Source organism: Lissotriton helveticus, chromosome 2_2, assembly GCF_964261635.1.
Source record: "Lissotriton helveticus chromosome 2_2, aLisHel1.1, whole genome shotgun sequence".
NCBI classification, from domain to species: Eukaryota; Metazoa; Chordata; class Amphibia; order Caudata; family Salamandridae; genus Lissotriton; species Lissotriton helveticus.
Genome location: NC_136060.1, coordinates 111,227,276 through 111,249,578, shown reverse-complemented (window position 1 = coordinate 111,249,578; position 22,303 = coordinate 111,227,276). Strand labels below are relative to the sequence as shown.

Here is a 22,303-nt window from a genome sequence, read left to right as displayed (position 1 = left end):
CTAAGACAATTCTTTATGGATAAATCAGACTCCGACTACACTTCCAGACCCAGGTTTTATCTTCCCTCCACCTTTAACCCACCATCCTCAGCGATGCCTCCTGAGATACTCTCATTTGAACGACTGGTCCTACATGAGATATCAGACCTCCAGAAACAATTTGAATATGTCCCCTACAACCTCCCCCTTGTCGAGAAACAGGCCCTCCTACATTTAAAGGAACAAACTGATGCCATCATTAAACCAGCTGACAAGTGGGAGGCATTGTTGTTATGGATGTGGACCAATATGATGTTGAAATAAAGAGGCAACTTTCCAACCCACTACACTATCGCAAACTCCAGAGGGACCCCTTACCTGAGTTGAAAACCAAGATCCGGCTAGTAACCAACCAAGCAAAACTGGATGGTATCGTCATGCACAAGAAATTTCTATTCTTGAACAACTCACACCCCCGAACACCGGTAATTGATGTCCTCCCTAAGATCCACAAGGACAGTACCATCCCTCCAGGGCGTCCGATAGTCTCCTGTTGTGGGTCCATACTTGAGCCACTGACAAATATATCTATGCAGTGATTAAGGAATTCGTTCCCCACAGTGAAACATACATCAGGGACAGCATGGACCTCATCAAAACCATAGTGGACCTGCCTTTTGACACCAACACGGAACTCATGGTGGGACTCAACATTGAGTCCCTCTACACCAACATCCCCCATGAGGAGGGTCTCTCAGTCATTGAGGATATGCTTGAAACCATGCCACGACCTACCCTTATTCCTACCTCCTTTATCATGAACCTCTTACACATCGCCCTGGAGAATAACTATTTCCTTTACCAAGACACTTTCTATCTACAAATTAAAGGTGTTTCTATGGGCTCCTGCTTTGCTCCCAACTTTGCTATTCTTTTTGTGTATAATTTGGAAATGACACACATACTCACCCCCATCAACACACACCACGCGCAAATCCATCTCTGGCGTAGATACATAGTTGATATCCTACTGATGTGGGCAGGCAACTCTGAAACATTGAACAGTTTTGTAGAATGGCTTAACAATTCCCAACCTCACCTCAAGTTTACCATGGTCTGCAAAACCAATGACTTGCCCTTTCTAGATGTCACCATCCACGCAGAAGATGGCAAGATCGGCACAGCTCTATTCCGTAAACCCGCGGAACGTAACACGCTACTACACTATTCAAGCTACCACCCACGAGGCCTCAGGGATGGTCTACCCTATGGCAAATTCATACGCATCCGCAGGAATTGCATATGGCGCAAGGATTATTTTAGAGAGTCAGACATCCTGCAGAACAAGCTGATCTCTAGGGGGTATCCCATACGCCTCGTTAAACGTTTCCGTAAGAGGGCTTGGTACTGCCACAGAGATGATCTTCTGACACCCCAACCGAAGAAGACAAATACCTGCATTCCATTTGTTACCAAGCTCAGTCCCAGCAGTAACCATGTCAAAAAGATCATTACTCGCAACTGGCCCATCTTACGCTCACAAGGACTCTTCCTTGAACCCCCACTGTTCTCCTATCAACATGGACAGAATCTTGCCAACCATCTTGTGCATGCCATTACATGGCAGACTAAACCTACACAACCAGACTCTATCACCGCCGCTTGGGGTTTATCACCACTGATCGGACACTACAGGTGCCAATCCTGTATTGTTTGTAATCTCACTTACAATACGAAGGAATTCAAGATCAACAACAAAACCTACCCCCTCAAAACCCTCACAAACTACAAATCCCAGAATGTGATCTACGCCATCCGCTGTCCTTGCGACCTGGTGTACATTGGTCAGACCACCCAAATGATCAAGCAAAGGATAATACAACATACAAGTAGAATCCACTGCAAGGTCCTGACCGCACCCCTAGTTATGCACTACATTGCAAAGAACCACACTGAACTTGAAGTGTCGTGGCAAGTGGTTGAACAACCATCACTACTCATCAGATGCGGCAATCTTCAGAGCCTACTGAACCGCAGGGAATGTAAATGGATCACACTCTGCAATTCAGTCAATCAGGGGTTAAACACGCTTGACGAATGGAACAGTACCATACAAGTATGACACCTCCACCCATCACACTTGATGGTTCCTGACTCCCAGCCTTGACCCCCCAAACTGCGCTAGTTGGCCTTCGCTGATTCACCCACGCCAGGCATGCTTCCTCCATATTGCTGCCTCCTCCGACAGCCTGGCCACCAGCCCACCCACTTTCTGTTCCTCTCCCCCTTCCCCCCTCTTCATTCTAAACACGGGTCCCTCCTTTACAGACCCGCTTGGCCACTCTCAAGGGTCTATAATCTGACACCTCTTGTTCCCTGGTGGCCCAAGTCCACTAGCGATGTAATGAGTAAATGCATTTTGCTATAATGTATTTTTGTACCCTTCATTAATATGCACATAGCCATTGTGTTGTCAAATGTCTATATATGCCACATTGTACTTCCAGCTAAATCTGATTTGTATGCATATAATCATAATTCCTATGAAATGTTTCCTTTTAATTTACCAGTCTGAAACATATCTTGAAATTTTCCACATTTCATTTGCCAGCTGCCTGTGTCTTTCATGACACGCCTGACTACTCCAGACCCCCCCGGAGCATTCCTAGCACTGACGCCCAATCCCTCTTCCATTACCTCCTTTCTGAAGCGCATCACCACTTTACCCGCCCCTCTTTCCCAACCTGCACCACCCTGTGTCCTAGACCACGCCCACCATCCGAGACTTTTCAGAACACCATCACCTCACCACTTCACATGAATACGGGGCTTGACTGCAGTCAAGTAACGAGACTCTACAGCCACTCGACAGCCCCTGGATTAATTTGGCGGCAATCACTAATCTCTAATTAGGTAAGCCAAGCCCCACGCTGCTCAAAGCTTTCTCGGAGCCCGCATTACCAGTCCCTTGCCAACCCTGCTCCTCTTTTCCCCGCTCTAGGTACCTACCTTGGAATCTGGCAGTGGATAGATGGTCTGACCCTGCCCGACTCTGCATTGACTAGGCTGGAGGCACATTGCAGTTTGGGGCTCTGACACTACACCTCCGTCTACCTCCGTTCTCAAATCGAGATAACTAACCGTGAGTTTGCTCGCCACTAGCCCCTCGCCCCCTCCGCCCTAGCTCTCACTCCCACCTTTTCCAACTCCATTCTCTCACTCCGTAGGAAATCGAATTTGAGACGGTCCGAGCTTCACTGGACGGTACCTGGATATTACCGAGCGTACCGAGTAGATTCTCCTACTCACTAGGAACCCGAAATATAGCCTTTCCTAGCATCATCGGACAGTACCTGGACTCTACAGCGTGTACTGCTCATTGCCCACATGTAAGTTTTAACGGCCACCCGACGACACAACTTCTTCCTTCTCCTCCCCGTTGTCCCGCCCTGACCCCCCAACATCCCTCAGGACCCACCCACAGCCTCCCCAGTCCCCCCAGTCCTTCGCCTTCCCAGTACCACCGACCCCCCCATTCCCCAGCCATGTTCAACTCGCGCCCCCCAAATCACCACACACCCACCTTCATCCTTGGAAACCCCAACCTCACATCGCATCCCCTCCACCACCCTCACCCAGGAAAGATCTACCATCATGGGTCAACACATTAAACCTGGTCCCACGCACTCCTGATGCCCGACTGCATGCAACTAGATCCCACAGCACCTTAACACCCCAGTCTTTCCCCCGCACCCTGTTTCCCTCCGATCCCATCGGCCCATTCCACCCCCTCTTGCACTGCACTCCCTAGGCCAGCCCTCTGTCATTCCCGGCCCCCCTGTTTTATTCACACCTCTTCCCCCTGTCCACCTCTGCCCCCAGAGACACCGCGCTAGCTCCGCCTTACCTTCCCCCGGCCGCCTTCTCCTCTCCCACACAGCACTTTCCAAATTGGCAACCTGATGAAGATCCTGACTTAATAGGATCGAAACGCCGTCACCCCAAAGAACAGCGCGACTCGCGGCGCACTCTCAACTTTGGTTCACAAACGACTATCTGTTCTCCATTCATTGCTGACAAACCATTGCTTTTGTACATATTGTTTTTCACCTTGTCACCTTGCGTCCTTCGCTGTGTTTTCCCATCGCATTTTATGCCAACAGTGCTGTTACAACTGTCCTGTATAAAGTGTGATTTTAATATATGATGCTACATGCACTTTCAAAAATGATACAGAGAGTCTCTCCTTCTTCCGCTACCTTGTAATGTCTTTTAATGTCTTGTACATGCACGTATATTTGCCTTTCTCATTGAACCTGGTTGAGATATTGTTGCTTAAAACACATATATATCCAGATTTCAAGCCGGTCTATGGGTTATACTCCATCGCCATCGCCTCACCACAATTGTTTTGTACTACACTATCATATTTAACACGGCGCCCGCTTTTTTTTTTTTTTTTAGCTGCGCCCATAACTTTTTCGTATTTACCCGCTGCGCTTTATATTATGCACAGCACCAGCTTTTATGTGTTTTTTTTGTTACTATACCGCCCGCTTCACAGGCTGCCATGCACATACATTTTATGTAGACTGGTGCCATGCTTTCTTTCACCATGGCGCCCACTTTCATGTTAATAGGCTACATAGCCTTTCCCTTGTTAGTGTAATTGCATTCTCAAATCAGATCATCTACAAAATAATAGATTGCTTCCCTGCGTGGCACCCGCCAGTATGCCCATCTTCCAGGGCGCTGGTTGTGTGTTGAAAAAGTTACTGAGTAACCTTGACTATGGCATCCCGAGGTTGCTGGGTGCCTTTGGGTAGTCAGAGGGGAGTTCCAGATAAGGCCAGCTGCATTCCGCACTCACCCTACAGCTAAGCACGCACGACTTCGCAAAAGCCCAAAGCTTCGACCATAGATCAGGACGTGCTTCGAGTGCATTTGCCAGCTGCTGCTTGGAAACTGCAATCGCTCGCGCCCCACTTCAAGAAGAGCAGCAACGGGGCTGCGATCCACTTCTGAGCACTGCATGTCTTCCCTGTTGTACTGTACCTCTCAACATGGCAGGCTGCAGCAGCGGGGACACGAGCGGTGGTTGAGCGGCTCCTGGTGATCCCTCAGCTGCTTGTACATGACGAAGTATACATTTCAAGGTAATTCTCTTAAACATTCATGTTAAAGGGTACACACAGGTACTTGCTCTTGATTTGTTTTATGTGTTATATAATAATCAGTAAAACAAGTTCAGTGTCTGTACGTCAGCCTCTTTCAGTTTATAGGTCATCCGGACGATATTAAGATATTTTCAGTGTCTGCCATCTTTTTCTCTCTCACTTGTGTCTAGTTGGGTTATGTGAGTGCTCTTCTGTGTGATTGTGTGTGCGCTCCTCTGCATGTGGCGAGTGCGTGAGATGCCTGACTGCACTTGCATTTGTGCTGTGAGTCTAATCTTATCTTTCCCCTCTCTCTCTCTCTTGCTCCCTCGCCTTACTCCTTCACCCAAGTAGCCCCATCTCTCTCTCCTTACTTCTCTTTCTCTCTCACCTTACCCACTCACCTCTGTGTCTTTATCTCTCTCCTCTTTTGCTTTCTCTTTCACCTTGCACACTCACCTCTATCTTTATCTCTCTCTCTTGCTCTCTCTCCTTACTCATCCACCCATGTTGCCCCATCTCACTCTCTGTCCTTAATATCTCTGGTTTCTTCACATCTGTACCTCTAGTTCTCCTGTCTGTGTTTTCCATATCGCTCTCCCCATCTCACACACTCATCTCTGTCTTTTGTTTCTGTCTGCTGCCCTATCTGCCTCTTTTCTCCATCTGTCCAACTGTTTCTTGTTTCTATGTGTGCAACCCTATAAACCTCTTATATTCATCTGTCCATTGCCTGCGTCAGAGCACTTCAAATGGTTACATTTTCCAAACATGCAAATTAAGTATTTCATTCAAGCCACCTCACAGAGGTTAGACAAAAGACAGCGTGTGTGTGTGTATATGTGCGTGTGCATGCCTGCAGGCATGCGTGTCGAAGTGTGCACATATGCGTAGGTTTTTATGACTGCCGGTGTGTCTTTGTGTATGTGTGTGTGTATGTGAGTGTGTGTGTGCATGTGTGTATGAGTGTGTAAATGTATCTTCTATTGGTAATTCTGTATACGTATGTGCATGCTTCCTTATGTCCATGTCTATGTGTGTGTGTGTGTTTGTATGTGTTCTTGCCTGCATGAGTGTGTTTGTGTGTATGTATGCTTATATGGGTGCATCTATCTGTATGTGCGGCAGCAGGTGGCTGTTTCCAAATGTGTGCTCGTCTTTGTGTGTGTTTGTGTTTGTGTGTAAGTCTTTCTTTGTATCTGCGCTTACACGTTTCTGTGTGTCTGTCTGTTCTTCTATGTTTATTTGTAAGTTTTTTTAAATGCACATAAAAGGCCCAGGGGAGGGTTACAGTACTTCACTAAAAACAATATCTGTGTAAACAACTAATGGCTGCCGAAAAGATTAGCCACAATAGTACCACTTGAATGCAATAATCAGCAACTGTACGGTGACAGATTACATTTTGGAGAGAACAGGCCAGTGGCGGCTGGTGGCTTTTGAAATTGGTTAGGCGTAAAAGCCATCGTCAACTGTCACCGAGTGAGAAAAGCGAGCGATACCAACTGACCCAAGGGAGTTTAACGCTAAAAGAAACAATCTCTAAATTCAGGAGGCAGGCAAATGAATACAGATGGGATTTGCATTAGCATCATTCCACATTTACTTTACATTTAGTGTAATCTGAAGGCGTGAGAAGGCATATTGTATTCACTATAATAAAAAACGTAACCTTTTGTAATAATTTGTCCAGTTACAACATCCATAGAGTACTGACTTTTCACTTGCACATTTTTTTTTTGCAGAGTTTTATACAGCGTGAACTTGACCCGAATCAGGTATCAGAGCGCTTTAAATAGCACCAGTTACGTTACATGAGGTCACACATTCTTTTTTATTTAGGTCTCGCCTACTCTTACTTCTGTGCTGCTCCATTCAACCTCATATTGCATCCTTGTATCCTGTGCCCCTCCATTCTAACTCACTGTGTCCTCTTACTCCTGTGCGCCTCCTTCTAAACATAGTGTCCTCTTACTGCTGTGCCACTCCATTCAAACTCATTGTGTCTTCTTACTCCGGTGTCTCTCCTTCCAAACATATATTGTGTCCTCTTACACCAGTGTCTCTATTGAGTAAATATCTGCTTAATATTAAGCCTCTCTTCACAGGGATATTTTGTTCACCTAGCTCTGGAATCCCTCAAATCTGTCTGAAGAAGTATCTTTCAGAACTGGGCAGAGTTCTCCAGAACTGCTCAGAACTGTACAGTGTTTCCGAACACAAGAGACAAAATGTGGCCTTTGGAACAATTACCACACTTTAGATATAGGCTCATGTTGTAACACAAACCCACACCTTCGATGGGCGCGCCTCTCACAATTAATAGTACCATCACTCTTGCACCCCCATGACATACTCACAGGCCCCCTGCATCTCAAAGTGAAGTTAAAGGAAATGGGCAACAGGGAAATGGCGAGCAGCGTAACAAGTAAAGGCCTGAGACTAGTGCAGGAAATGTCATTCAATGCTGGTAAATACAGACCAATGGGGTGCAATTGCTGACCAACAGTCGCGGCCGGCATTACGGGCGGGTGGGGGTGGTGGAAATGGGGTTGACACGCCGCGGAGGGGATGGGGGTGGGGGAGGTGGGATAAATAATAAAAGTAAAACTTACCTTCCCGCTTTTCTTAAGTTCCGGGACTCCAGACTCCCGACTCCTGCCGTCCTGCGTTTCGAATTCCCAGGCTGCTCATCATCAGGAAGGATGCAGGCTGCCTCTCTCCCCTCCAACGCAGGGTTTTTGATTGGTGAGGTCGCTGCCCCACCCGCGTCATTTTCTCTCTGTATGCTGGTGCACACAGAGAGAACAGGGAGAGTGGGCGGTGTTACTCGAGGGCAGGGGGGAGTGGCTTGCCCACTGTTGTTAATACTGTCTGTTTGGGCGGCCTCAGGCTGCCCAAACAGACAGTATTAACAACAGTGGGAAAGCCACTCTCCCCTGCCCTCGAGTAACACCGCCCACTCTCAACCGGAACTTCTGCTTTCTCGCCGTGCGAGAAGGCAGAAACAAATGGTAGTTACTACCATTTGTTTCTGCCTTCTCGCACAGCGAGAAAGCAAGGGGGCGGCGCCCAAACGCCCCCATAGAGGAGCCGCCACTGGAACAGGCCAGTGCCCAGCACCAAGTGTCATGCTTTTTTTTGGCCTTTGTTTGAGCTACGATGTGTTTGTTGTTGTAGTCTGAGATTATGCAGTAGGTTGTGGATTATGGGTTTTATTTGTGAAATACATAGTCCTGTTTAAAATGTTGTTGCTTCAGAAGCATATAATTCCATTCTTGTTACTTTTTTTCCCAGCCAGCATATTACTCTTGTCTCCAATCCATCATAACATATTTCTCATTTTCTGATTCTCCAGCGCAACGAGGTCATATGAATGGCAAATAGCACCTAGCAAATATCATCACTCCACTACATACAGAAAACAGATGTAACAAGAATTGCCATTTTTAATACCAAAAGATATAGCTTTCACAAATGCGAGAACTATTGCATTACAAATGCTTGTCTATTGATCTTAGCAAATAATAAGCAAAGGAGTACTGAGTTCCCCAGGTACAGAAAGTATGAAGGTGTAAGGACATGGAGACGGAACACAAGCAGGGAACAAGGGTGATCCCTTGTTGGAACTAGGAGACCTCACACACCCAGGAACCTAGGTGTCAGGCTTCATCATTGGTCTCCTGCTCCTCGTCAGACTGGCGCTGCAATGTCTGACGGGCGCCAAAAGGCGCTCTTTGATGGAGATCTTTTGTTCCAGCCAATGGTTTGAGTGCGTGTGAGGGGTCTGGTGAGGTGTAGTCGTGAAGGTTTGGAGTGAGGTTAAAAAAGGTGGGTCAGTCCACACAGGATTTTTATTCGAGTGGCTGACTCCCTTATTAAAAGGGGTGAGAGGGGAGAAAGGGAGCTGCCTAATTTGCAGTGTTCTAACTCAACCCTCTAGAAGGTCGACATGTTTCGTGCCTAACTGGCAATTCTTCAGGACCTAGTGTTTTGGTACTACACAGTGAAAAAATGGACAAAAAGATAGAAAATATTAAAAAGATACAACCTCGCTTGGTCAATCAGGGAGTAAGCCAACTGGTCCTACTCTAGAGGGGAACCCTAAGAACAACCCTAGAGGGCCCCGCAGACTGTTCCCGTGGGGCTTGTCCGGAGAGGTAAGATACCTATAGCCGTGGACAGCCTGGGTGGAACACCTACCCAACACGCGAGGCGCCCCAGCCGGTGGCGCGGAACACCTGATTAAGCAGTAATCAGGTGGTCACAAACAAAAAGGATCAGATTTCATCCCTGAGTGGAAGCAAAGACTGGTGCCCTCACGTGGCAGGCAGTCCGGTTACTGGCCTTCCTGCCAAAAAGTATGACCACTGATAAGCTTTGCACAATAGATGTAGCGATCTTAATATATTGCTCTCAATTAGACAAGAATGATTTTTTCTAGAAAGAAACAATCAACTAATCGTGTATGATGGTCTGGGATCCGAATATCTTGCATATCCACCAAAACCTGTGACTGTGCTGTTAACAATCACCCTCTGAATGCTCAACTAGAAGCATCACATGTAACCTCAGATAGAATACAAAGTCCAATGATCCCATAGTAGAGAACGTGATAACTGATCCTCCTGCCAAAAATGATGACCAGTGATAAGCTTTTCACAACCATCCTAGTGACCTTAAAATACTATTCTAAACTAGCTGAGCATGATTCTCTCGTGCAGGAACCAATCGACTAATAGTATACTAAGGGGTGGGTTCTGAATATCCAATCTTTCAGCCAAAATCTTTAACTGTGCTGTTCACAATCTCCCGCTGAATGCGTATTGCTGTAGAAAGCCTAAACTAAAAAAAAGCAAGCATTAAAAATGCAATGGGTCTCGCATTTGCTTGAGTTAGAGCTATTAGCACTGTAAATGACAATGTCTTTTACCCATGTGTTATGAAGTGTATGTATGTGGTGTGTAGTGGAATTATGTGGGCTGTATTGGAATTGTTAGTCATGAAATTGTGTGGTGTGGAGTCGTTTTGTGTAGGAACATTATGTGGAATGACGTGCAATGGGATTATGTGGATAGTAATTATGTGGTATTGAGTGGGATGGAGTGGGATTGTGTGTCAAGGAGTGGGATTGTGTGCAATGGTATTTAGTGTTGTGAAGTGGCATGCAGTGGAGTTTAACTATATGGTGTGCTGTTGAAATTTGTTGCATGATATGGAATTCTGCGGTGTGGATTAGATGTATGTGAACCTTAATTCATGAGGGTCTTATCGGTTTCTGTGCCATGAAGTGTTGAATATATGAGGATATTTGTTGCCCAGGGGTTGAGATGGCAGTGGAAAGTGAATGTAGTGCGTGCATCATGAGGGACAAGACCCAAGCGACTCGTCCTAATCCCATTACCCCAGTAACCACAGTAAAATCACAATGGAATAAACCGGCTTTTGACATATCTGGACCGTATGGTGTTTTGGGTAGCACACCTAAGTATGCTTGTGTATTGATTGACTGTTCTACAAAGTAGCCAGAGATCTAATTTGTGGGAAGTGTTAATGATTGCGATGTCATTGGTCTTTTTAGAGAGGTTTTTCTGAGGGAAGGCTAGCCTGTATAATTGGTGGCAGACAAAGGCATCCAGTTGGTGTCAAGGGATATGGGAGTATATTTAGAACTGGCTGACATCAAATACTTTAGAACATCTTTATTTCATCCCCATAGCAATGGGTTAGTGGAGTCAATCACAATATTGAGGATCAGCTGCAGCTGGCGTTGGCAAATGGTTTAGAATAGAAGTCCACAATGAGGAATATGATCTGGACTATGATGATCACAACTCAAATAAGCACTGGCATGTTACCATTTACCTTATTAAGGGGTAGGGTTGCTGGAATGGAATTGAACAGAGAATGGACAGATCAGAAAAGTGCTGATGTCATAAAGATGGGTGGTGTTTTGGATGTGAGACATAAGTTGCCAAAGAAATATAGTACTGTGGACAACGGTTGCAACAGACTGCTTGTTAAGGTAGGTGATTGGGTTAGAAACAAAAAACATGGCCGTGTTCAGAAAGGATTTTCCTGGTTCTCAATGTTCATTCAAGTAAAGGACGTGAAGGAATATGTGAATGTCCTCAAGGATGGAAGGGTGTGGAATAATATTTTTGTTTCATTGGCACCTGACTCCAAGTCCGCATATGTGCATGAGAGAATGGGCGTAGGAGGTGGAACAAAAGAGTGTGTTCAATCCGAGTGTGCCCAGCACCAACCTAGGGTACCACAGTGAATTAGAACCTGGCCTGCGAGGTTCAAGGATTATTTTATGAAATAATTAGGTATTGTTCTTTTTGAGCTTCTTTTCACTTGGTTCCTCCTTGTCTTGTGAGGATGGTTCAGGACATGTTCATCCTTATTGTATACAAATGTATGCATTACAAATACAGACATAACAACAGTAAGTCATTTCATTGAATACAGAACCAATTCCCCTTCAACCCGTTTCGGCGATTTGCCTTCCTCAGGAATTCTGTATTTTCTGTCTTACACGTTGATACTGTATTGAAGATGGTAATGACTCAAAATGAATTGTCTAATGTATATCTTCTATGAATGCAAATCGTTTGCATTCATAGAAGAGAAGCATCGCGCAGACGAGGGCCGTATTGAAAATATCAATCATTCCTTAGTTGGTTTTATCCAAAGTCTTCGCTCCTTGAGTGGTTGTGGCAGGCCTACCTGAGATATACATTAGAAAATTCATTTTGAGTCATTACCATCTTCAATACAGTATTATTATTTATTTTTATATTATTATTTATTATTTATCGATTTGTTAAGCGCGGTTGCTGCCCAGGGGCGTCCAAGCGCTGAGTTTAAGCAGAGAAGTGACGGAGCAGGGAGGTAAGGACTAGAGGGGTTTGGCGAATAGTGCTGTTTTCAACTTTATCAAGCATGTTTAAATGAATAATGATGCACTTTGTAAAGACGAAAAAATAATTTATATATAAAAAAAGATATAAAAACGTGAAATGTTTACAATGAAAACAAAACAAAGAAATATATCGTAAAAAGAATTTTAGTAGTATTTGATTTATTTGTTCAGCGTTCACTTGTGTGGTTTCAAATTATGCACGTAACCCGGTGCAACACTTCTGGTTTTTTCTAATAAGCATAGTTTCCTTGCCAGGGTTAATTCTTTTAGGCAGGGGCCCCTTTCTTTCAGGACATGTTCATCTACATTGCTTTCTGTTAATGTCCCTCTTACCTTTGAGTTAATTGTCTTGTTGATCTAGCATTATCCCTTTATTGTACCTTATTTTTCTTACTTTTATTGTTTTATCTTATGGTTGTTCCACTTCTATTGGTTCGATAATTGTTCTCATTTGTTTTGGCTGTGTAGAAAGAAGGGTTGTAGGGGTGGTTCCTTGCATAGAACATTGAGGGTGCAGGGTTCTATGTTCCTTGCATGGAACATTGAGGACATGGGGCTCTTGAGGAGCCAGTTGCTGCCAACGATAGTGACTGACTGTTCTGAATAAAGTTTACCTTCATTACCCCATGTTTGTCCTTTCAGCTCCCTTGTCATTGCTGTAGTATACATTCTTTATCTTGCACTCAGCAGTCATACAAAAGATTTGCGGAACTAACAGCGGGTAACTGTAACAACTGGAGAACCGGATTCAGTTCTGATCACTTCTCCCAGTGTTTCCAATTGTTATTGTGGTTTGCAATCCACATAATGATCAAAAAAATACTTTATATTTCTTAACAAAGTAAACAACAAGGGAATCTCGGTTGCCAGGTCAATAGACTTAATTTACATTGATGGCTCTTAGGCTTCACTCCTGTGTGCATCTACTGCAGCTAAAACTAAAGATATGTTGTCATTGGCTAGGGCCCAAGTAAAGGAAATGAGAAGAGCAAAACACTTGAGACTTTTGGTAGACATGTTAGTTTATAGAAACTACTGTTCAAGGGAGTAACATAAAGTGGCCCTGTACAGCACTTTGATGGCAATGTGTTGAGTCTTTTATATTATGGGTTCTGAAAACTAGAAAAGCACACACTGACGTGAATCTCTAGGGACGAAGAAAAGGAATGTGGGTGAGACAGATGGTAACTATAGCTGTGCACTTTCATCCTCATAGCTTGAACGAGTATCCAGTTTACACAATTACAGAAGAAATGACTAATGAGTGGTCGCTCAATTGCACAAGGGAAAGGATATGTTCTCATATGGGCATAATGAACTTTGTGAGCATTGCCAACTCTCTATGCCTTTCTCACACTGTAAAAAATATATAAAATCAGCCCCACATAAGGAAATGTTAACCATGTTGCTAGGTCATAAATAGGAAAGAAAATGACACTGTTTCATGATTGATTAGGTGAAGGGGGTTCTCCACAGGTAAAATGTTAACCTTGAGCTTAATGAGACATTTCACCAGATTCTGTCTCACTGTTATATTGAACAATGGTATGTATCATTTTTAGATTTGGCTACAGACAGCTTTAACTGTTGATGGCTCACAATTCACAAGTCTTTAAAACAAAGTACAAAGTGTGTATAGATGTATAGGGAGAGTAGGTTTTTGATCAGCTTGGATGCAGCCACGGCCCGTGGAGGGAGTTTGGGTGGGGCGGAGAGGCGGGGCGCGGGAGGGGCGGGCGCGGGAGGGGCAGGGTCGGGGTGCTAAAAACCGGAGTATGGATAATTGAAGGTAAGTAAACAATTTAATAAATAAAACGAATTTCGTAGCGCACCCTACATCGCAAAATGTGATGCAGGGTGCGCCATGGGCTGCTTGGATGGGTTGTTCATCAACGCCATGGCATACACTAGATGATTGCATAGTCCTATTTATCACCCCCCTTACGTTTGGGCGATTGGGCAAGTTGTCTCTTCGTTACATGGTATGAGTGACATGACATGACACGTAGCTGGTAATTAATAGTCTATCTGTGTTCTTTGATTTATTTTCTTTGCTGAGACATTACTGTTTTTTTAACCATTTTTCTTTAGGAAGTGTGTACTGTTTGGATGTCTTAACCTGTCCTACAGACACCATGGTATTTACTAACTGCCCTTGCAAATTCATATAAACTTCTTTATTATCATGATCCCCTGTTGTTGGATTTAAACCTTCTGTTCAAAAAGTATAGACATGCTTGCACATAGGCTTTTTTAAAAGTAACCACCCTGCAATATTGTGCAATTTTGTGCTGTGCATCCCTTTTAAGTACACCGCTTGCGAACCAAACGCTATCACATAAATCCTTTTCAGAAAACTCTTCTTTTAGGGTATAGATAAACACTGCTATTGCACTATCTGTTCAGCAAATCAATCAGATTCCCAGCTTTCATATTGGTGTAATCAAAGATGTTGTTTGATTTTGAGATTTTCTTTCTCGGACAGCTGAAGACAACAATAACAAAGTACCTCAACCATGACCAAATAATCCCTTTTATCAAAAAACAGACCTATTCGATTTGTTAATGATTCGTTATATAAAATGTGCTTGTGAAACAGTTCCTTGTTTCAATACTCACTTTGCACTGTTCAAAATTTTATGACTTGCTTCTTACCTCTTTGCTTATAACCAGGAGCTCCACATCTGATTTGCATAAAACTGAGGCGGGACGCTGTCTTCCAGTCAAAAGAGAGATTTCCTGAAACATAAAAATAGCATATTAGTAGGTGTTGCAAAGCGTGTTGCCTTTTACTGCACAATGAAGAAGTCCAAAACGAATAAAGTTATAAAGCATGCTTTGTATTCTCAAACCACCCTCAGAGTTTATAAAAGTGGTACATTATAGTGTTCTTACTTTGGGAAACACTATAGATTAATTTGTCTTGACAGATAGGGTAGGAACCATGTTCTACTTCTGAGACTGTAACAACTCCTTTTCCTTTACAACAAAATACTTCATTCAAGAAGACATCTGGGTAACCATATATATATAGAAATGGCAGAATGCATTTCCCAGCATATCAAAAACTTGGCTAGCAGTGTTTTCAAAATTTATATGCAGGTTATCAGTTATGTAAGCTCGTCTATGGCATACCAGGATTTGTATTTCCCTAAAATAATAACAGTAACAAAAGAATATTAGTGCACTGGCTGTACAATAAATGAAGACAAAACTGAGTAATATGGTAGCCGTTGGAATGTAAAAATAACCAGCGAAACAAAATACATGGCTGTTACATTGGTGGTTTCAAATAAACTTAACTAAATATTTAGACGTCAATTCATCAAAATGCTAGGATTGATAGAAGTGACTTCACCATCCCTTTGACACTTCAGTGTGATGGAGCAGGGTTTTGCGTACATAAAACCTGCTCAGATTGAACCCTCAGTAACATATATTAAGAGTGTGCTGTGAAGATTTTTTATTAATAAATGCTAAAATAAGGGGAAATGCTTATACGCATGTGTAAAACTAATGCGTGTAGTAATGCATGAAAACAAGGCCGCAGTTGCTTTTGTCTTTCGAGAAAAATAATAAAAAAGACTAATGCTGCTTTTGTAGACGTTGATAATATTCTGCTAGGAATAACACGGGTTGTGCATGGGTTAGTGCAATAAAATTTAATTTCATGAAAATAATAAATGTTTTGTTTGATTCTTGTAGAAAATACAAGCAGGGGCCTACTTTCCTGCATGTCAGTTTGCGGTTTACTTTGCTAGAAGAGAAATAAAAGAATTAAAATGGGTTTTGAATGAGGAGAGTAATGCAAAAGCATGACAATGTCCTTCACCCTGTGCTGACTGTCTGCCAAGGTTACAGAAAGGAAAATACTGATAAACAAGTGGAAACGTGCAACTTCCTTCATGAGATGACAGAAACAAACAATGGAAGTGTAGAGACTAGCAACATGTAGAATATGTAATATGATTACATTCAAAAGTTGTTTCCTGAGAAGGATCTGTCGTAATGCTGAAAGTCTAAGACAATTAACCAGTGAATAAAGTGATCACAATGAGAGTAGTTTGACAGAACGCCCCCATTATTAGCCAACGTGAGACAGAGTTGGTAGTATATTGAAACAAATGTGAGTTAGGCATTTTAGTTTTAGGGTATAATTGAGGTGCCCTGGGGGGTGTGTTTTTGGGAAGGGTCGGCTGGTGTTTAGCTAGCGGGAGATCATCGCTGTCGTCGGTTTGCTGTTTCCAGATTGAGGCCTAACTGTTCCTGATTCCTGACTTAATCTTTGCTGCTCGACTCTTCTAGAGTAGCCTACTGCCCTTAGGCCTGAGGGTAGATTTCCCTGTATCCTTATTTGGGTTACTATAGATTAATTTCCTGAAAATTTGCTTAATCATTTGAAAATGTATTTTGTCTCTGAAACTTTTCTCTCTTCGCCTATCCACTCATTCAATGCAATGTTATTTTGTTAAGAGTTTGTTTCTATACATTGCTAATGTTTTCTCTCCGTGATAGATCTATGATTTGCAGTCGTGTAACTGTACTTGATGAGCATTTTTATTTCACATTATTTACGATAAACATTCCTGAATTTAATACTAAGCCTTTATTATTTTATAGTTATTACTAGGTACATAATTTTAGCATCCATTAATCAACTAATATAATTCATCGCCACAGTCATATACATATTGTAAAGAGAAATGCAGGTGGTTCTGTAATACATTTTGGTAAGTTGAGTATAAACTTGCATCACACTGAATCCCAGCGTGAAGGGATTCGTTCGGTAGTGTAAATGGGCCTATGTTTATGAGCAAACTATCGATCCCTGATCGCTGGATCAAGTGACAACAGAGGTAGTGATGTCACATATCCTTCGTTTTCTGAATCATAGTAAGAGAAAATAAGACAACAAAGCACCAGATGGGAACCATAGAATTTAGTTTTAAATACTTGAGCATGGCTCAGTTTAAAAAAATGGCAGAACTTATGTACTAAATGCTAAAGGCTAAATGCCTTTCATTAGGAACACTGTTGTCTTATGAGCTGTATCCAAATCCCACTCAGAAATTGGCTCACACTGTCGTAAACTTAATATGAAGACATGTTGCATGAACGTTGACATCCCAGGACATGAAAAAATCACTGAAGTTGACAAGAGCTTACAACCATTGCAATATTATTAAAATTGTAAAACTTTGCTAAAACAATTTATGAGTTATCAAGCCTAGTACTCTGGCTATTGCAATGTCACAGGCATACCATAAGCTGTTTGTTGAATTGCATTTGTACTATTCTTTTTTTATTTTTTTTATATAATTCTTTATTAAACTGGTACAAGTCAGTACATGATTCAATACTCAGTTCAAGAAACAGGGGAGTGTATTCGAAAAGAGGTATCCTGGAAGATAAAGGAATTGTCAGGAGAGGGAGAGATCATCCACCAGACACACAGGACTGATAACTTCACTATCGAGGAAAAATCCAAAGAAGAGGTGGCAAAGTGAGCTGCATTGATGATGGTTCTACCGTTACAGCTGTTCAACCCTACCAAAGGTTGGTGGGAGGCCCTGAAAAATGGGAAGGACATGACGAGACACATCAGGGGAGTGGCAATTTACAAATTTACTAGGACTTAATCAAAGTGCTGTTTGCTCTAACTCCAGGGTTGTAGCACAGTCTAGTGGATGTGTCTTGCCCTCCTAGCAGCATTATTGAAATAATAGTTTTGATGAAATATTAATCTTATTTTAACTTCCGATTATGAATAATGGCGAGTTCAGGTTTTCAGATAGTAATTTCTGCATGTTATCAAGACAATTTGTGGCACAGTATGAATATTTTGTTAAGTGTATTTGTAAACACCAATGTAACAGCTATGTATTTTGGATCGCTGGTTATTGTTCTATTCCTACAGCCGCAAACATTTTCAGTTTCATCTTTGAAAAAAATTGGGATTTTGGTTGAGGTGTGTGGAAGGCCCACTTAGGTAACAACCACAATCCCTGTCAGGGTGAACCAAAAAAGTCACTACATTAATCTGTGCTTAACTATCTCGTAGCTTGGTACAAAAGCAGTCAGGCTTAACTTAGAGGCAATGTGCAATGTATTTAGGCAGCACACAAACAGCAGTAAAGTGAAAACACAATACGAGAAAAATACCAAACCAATTTTGAAAAATGGAGTAAATGTTAGTGAATATAATGATAAGAGAACAACAAAAATCCAATGAGTAAAACAAGAGATGGTCAATTTTAAAGTTTTTTGTGAAAATAGCACCTAATAGCACAAAGCACCACTTGCGGTCATCTGATCATGCTAGACTGTGCTAAAGTAACAGGTTCAGGCCAACTGTGATAGAGTGCGGGTCGGATACACGTATGAAGCTAGTCCTACCAAAAAGTTATCTTCTAAGTCCGGTGCAAGGAGTTTCGCTCATGGTGGAAGACAGTTGAAAAAGAACAGGTTTCACTGGAACTTCACATTGGAGGTCAACATAGACGGCAGAGACTTGGCGCAAACGAGCCCGTTAATGGGTCGCAAAGAGCCAAAGCTTCAGGATGTTCAATTTATTTTAGGAGTAATACCCTGTGATGCCAACCAAGGGTGCAGGACCTGGGGCACCTCTTGTGAGTCAGAGCTCACACCCGCAGAGGCCAGCAGGGCTCAGGCAGGTACAGTTGCAAATCCAGGAAGGTCCATTTCAGCAGGCCAGCTGGGCAGTTACAGGGAGGCCTCTGAAGCTTGCTGTGTCCCTGAAGTTCACATAGGAAGTCAACAAACTTACCCTTGAAGTCACTCTGGGTAGCCTGGGATGAAGGTCAAGCAGGTCCAATCTTCCTTCTCAGATAGCAAGACGGTCCTTCAAGCAGTAGGTTAGTCCTCTGGCAGCAGGCCAATCTTTTTTGCTAATTTCCTCAGGTCAAGGAATGTTCTGATGAGTGGCTCTGGAAGTTCAATATATATACTTGGCGCCAGCCTTTGGTTGTGGGGACTCCCCGCCCTACCCCCACCTCTATTCCTAGAAAGTTCTACCCCTTTACCTGTCAAGGCTCCAAACTGTCCGGGGGATAACAAAGCCAGCCCCCAGTCTGGTGTTAGGTTCTGTTGAGTGTACAGGTGTAAAACCCTTTGAAGTGTAAGTAGGGCTGGGCACAGCCCTTCCCTAGTCATCCTTCCAGGATGCCTCATCTTGTCTACACCTAAGGACTCTTTGTGTTACTGTCTGAAAGCACTACACATACCCCAACCGCAGAGCTATCCACAGTCATGTGACCTAGGACACATCAGAAGGCACAGATGGTTGGAACAAGAAAATGCCACCTTTCTAAAAGTGACATTTTCAGAATATGACATAAAATTGAACGTTACCATTAAGGATGACTTTACATTACAATGCTTTGAGGGTAAACAGCACAACTCTATCTGCTACCAATCCAGAGTTAACACCATTTAAATGTAGTAAGGTAACCCAGTATTACTCGAGGGGAAAGATAGGCCTTACAAAAGTGAAAACTGTTTTAAAAGTTTTTCAATATCCAGACACGTAAAACTTAAATGCACATGTCCTACTTTTTAAATATAATACGCCCTGCCTGATGAGCCTTTAGGGCTTACCTCAGGAAAAACCTTTTAAGTATTTATTTTCTTTTATTTTTTTGTTTTTTTACTGCGCAAACATGACCCTTGCGGGTATCAGAATGCTTTACAAGTATACAGAGAGCAGCTCAATAATAACAATAATATCATACTCAAGAAAAATACAGGATAATGTAATGCCCGGAAAGGAAGGGTATGCTTTACAATGTTTAGAGAGCACAGGAGATAAACCAGTAAAAATAGAAGTATCATAATCAAGAAAACTGCAGGATCATGCAGTGTTGATAAAACGGGAGGATAGTGTCATGACTGAGAAGTCGAAAACACAAAGTAGTGGCTGTGCCGTAGTAATTAGGAAAATTGAGGAATTGGGATGGGTGTCTTAGGATCTAGGGAAGACATTTGTTTAAAAGGAGTACTTTGACTTCTTTCTCGAAAGATACAGTTGAGGGATTCATTCTGATTTCAGGGACAAGGTGTTCTAAATACTTGGAGCAATCCCAAACAAAGATCGGTTGTACGTTTTCTTCTTGTGGAATCTCTAAGGTTTCAGAAGTAAGATGTTAGAGTTACTGGATGACCTAGAATCACCAGAGAGTTCTAGTTTCTGAGCAAGATATTTAGGGGTTTAGAAGTGGAGGGTTTTGTGTGTCATGCAGGCAAATATCTGCTGGATTCTTGCTTTGAAATGGATCCAGTTGAGGGATTTCAGATATGGGGCGATGTGGATCTTTCTTTGTGAGCTGGTGATGAGCCTAGCAGCAGAGTTGAGTGAGTCTCAGAGGGGCCAGTTTGGATATAGGCAGTCCAGAGAGGGTTTCACTTCCATAGTCCAATCTGGGAATCGCTAGGACTTGCACTGCATGCTTTAAGTCATTGGGGAGGATGAAGGGTTTTAGTTTTCTTAGAATGTTCATTTGGTGATTTGCTCCTTTGGTGGCTGCACTGATGCCTCTCTGCATGCAAGAGTTAATCCCAGTGATCTCTCAAAGTGAATTGCTTGTGAAATGCAGTTGATGGCTGTTAGATGCTTTAACCATTCTTCAATGACAGGTGACTGGTTAAGTGGGGTGATTGTAGGAATTTAGCTTTTTGAGTTTTTATTTCGAGGTGATTGGATGCTGGCCAATTTTGAGTTTTCTGAAGAGTTGTGTTGAGGGAACTGATGACATTTTTTAAATTAGCAGGCAGGTACTCTGTCGCCCCGACAGAGTACAATCCATCTCCTGAGGGGACGGATTTATTATTGTACTTGTATTGTATGGTGAAGGAGTAAATTAGTCAGTCCCCCTGATAAAGTACCCTCCACAGGAACCGCCATCAAGGCAGTTCCTGTGAATGTATCGGAACATTGCAGTAAAGCTCCATCAAACATGATGGAGCAGCATAGTAAATTTCAAAACTATATGTATTTTTTTAACAAAACCCTAAAGTGGGTTTTTGTTTCTAAAAATAAAACAAAACAATGCCCCCTTCGCCATGACATGAGACTCATTTCCCATGGTAAGGTGGGCGTTTTAGCTTTTTACTGTCCCTTGCCACCAGGCTTTTCCTAGCAGTCACGGGCAGTAAAAAAAGGGCTATATGTGCACCCACCCAAGTTGGGCGGGCAGACATTTAGCCTTTTCTATGACAGCCCTTACTCCATCAGATAAGTTTAGCAATGGCAGAGACAGATTAGTCTCTGCCATTGCCAAACAATGGCCCACCAGCATATAAATTTGGCAGGCAGACCATTACATTGGCTGCTAGGATACTCCATCCCTGTTTCGACAGAGTATGTTTACAGACAATATATAAATCAGGCTGTCTAATTATAATGTATATGGAGTACATGTATTAACGATGGGGATGGAAATCCAATGGGACTGGAGGAAGCGCAACCTGATCTATGAGTCTCAGTCAGCTCCACAACAATATCCAGTGCAGACAGGGATATGAACCCTCCAATCTCTGTGCCAAGTACTACTATACATAGTTGTTTGCTGTATCAGACTTAAAACAGTTTTCCCCTGTAGTGTAGTTCCTATATTCCAAATAGGCTCTGCGCATAGGAATAATATATCCTATAGATTAGACGTAGGACTGAGGTCGACTAGGTCTCTATCGTATATACTAAACTTAATAGTGAGTGCCAGCTAGCTCAGAGGTCATTAGAAACTTTCTTGAATTCACAAGAAGGGATTAGTTTCTGACAACCGCATAAACATGACACTGTGTTTCCCAAGAATAAGAAATATATCTCTAGAGTCGCGGAAACAATAGATAAGTATTTCACTCAGTCAATCGTGCATGCTTCGTTTCAACAGAGCTCGTAGAGAAACGGACGTTTTCAATAAAAAGGTTTATTGAACAGTCTTCTTTCTCATACAAGAGAAGTGAACTGCTACAATCGTTAAGCAGACTGCAAAGTATAATGCGTACAGCGAGAATAGTATTATAAAATAATACTGTAAATGCATGGTATGATTTCTAAGCCATGTACAAATACATATATAAATAACATCGACTAAAATACTCAACTGGTGCTTCTCAATACGCCTACCCCAATGTACCTACCCTAAGTCTAGTACGCGGGAAGAAGTAAGTATTGTGTTAGCATAGGTTTAGTTGTTTTTGCCAAGATCTACCAAAGGTTTCT

The 22,303-nt window shown here is 42.7% G+C and overlaps 1 protein-coding gene across 1 annotated transcript in view; it reads right to left on the bottom strand.

The window, feature by feature from the left end:
- The window catches only part of LOC144821751 (uncharacterized), a 1,041,341-nt gene that overhangs the window by 808,718 nt on the left and 210,320 nt on the right, over nt 1-22,303 (bottom strand). Inside the window, exon 7 of the mRNA XM_078678951.1 lies at nt 14,719-14,802. Coding sequence (XP_078535077.1) covers nt 14,719-14,802 — 84 coding nt within the window. The remainder of the gene's footprint in view (nt 1-14,718; nt 14,803-22,303) is intronic.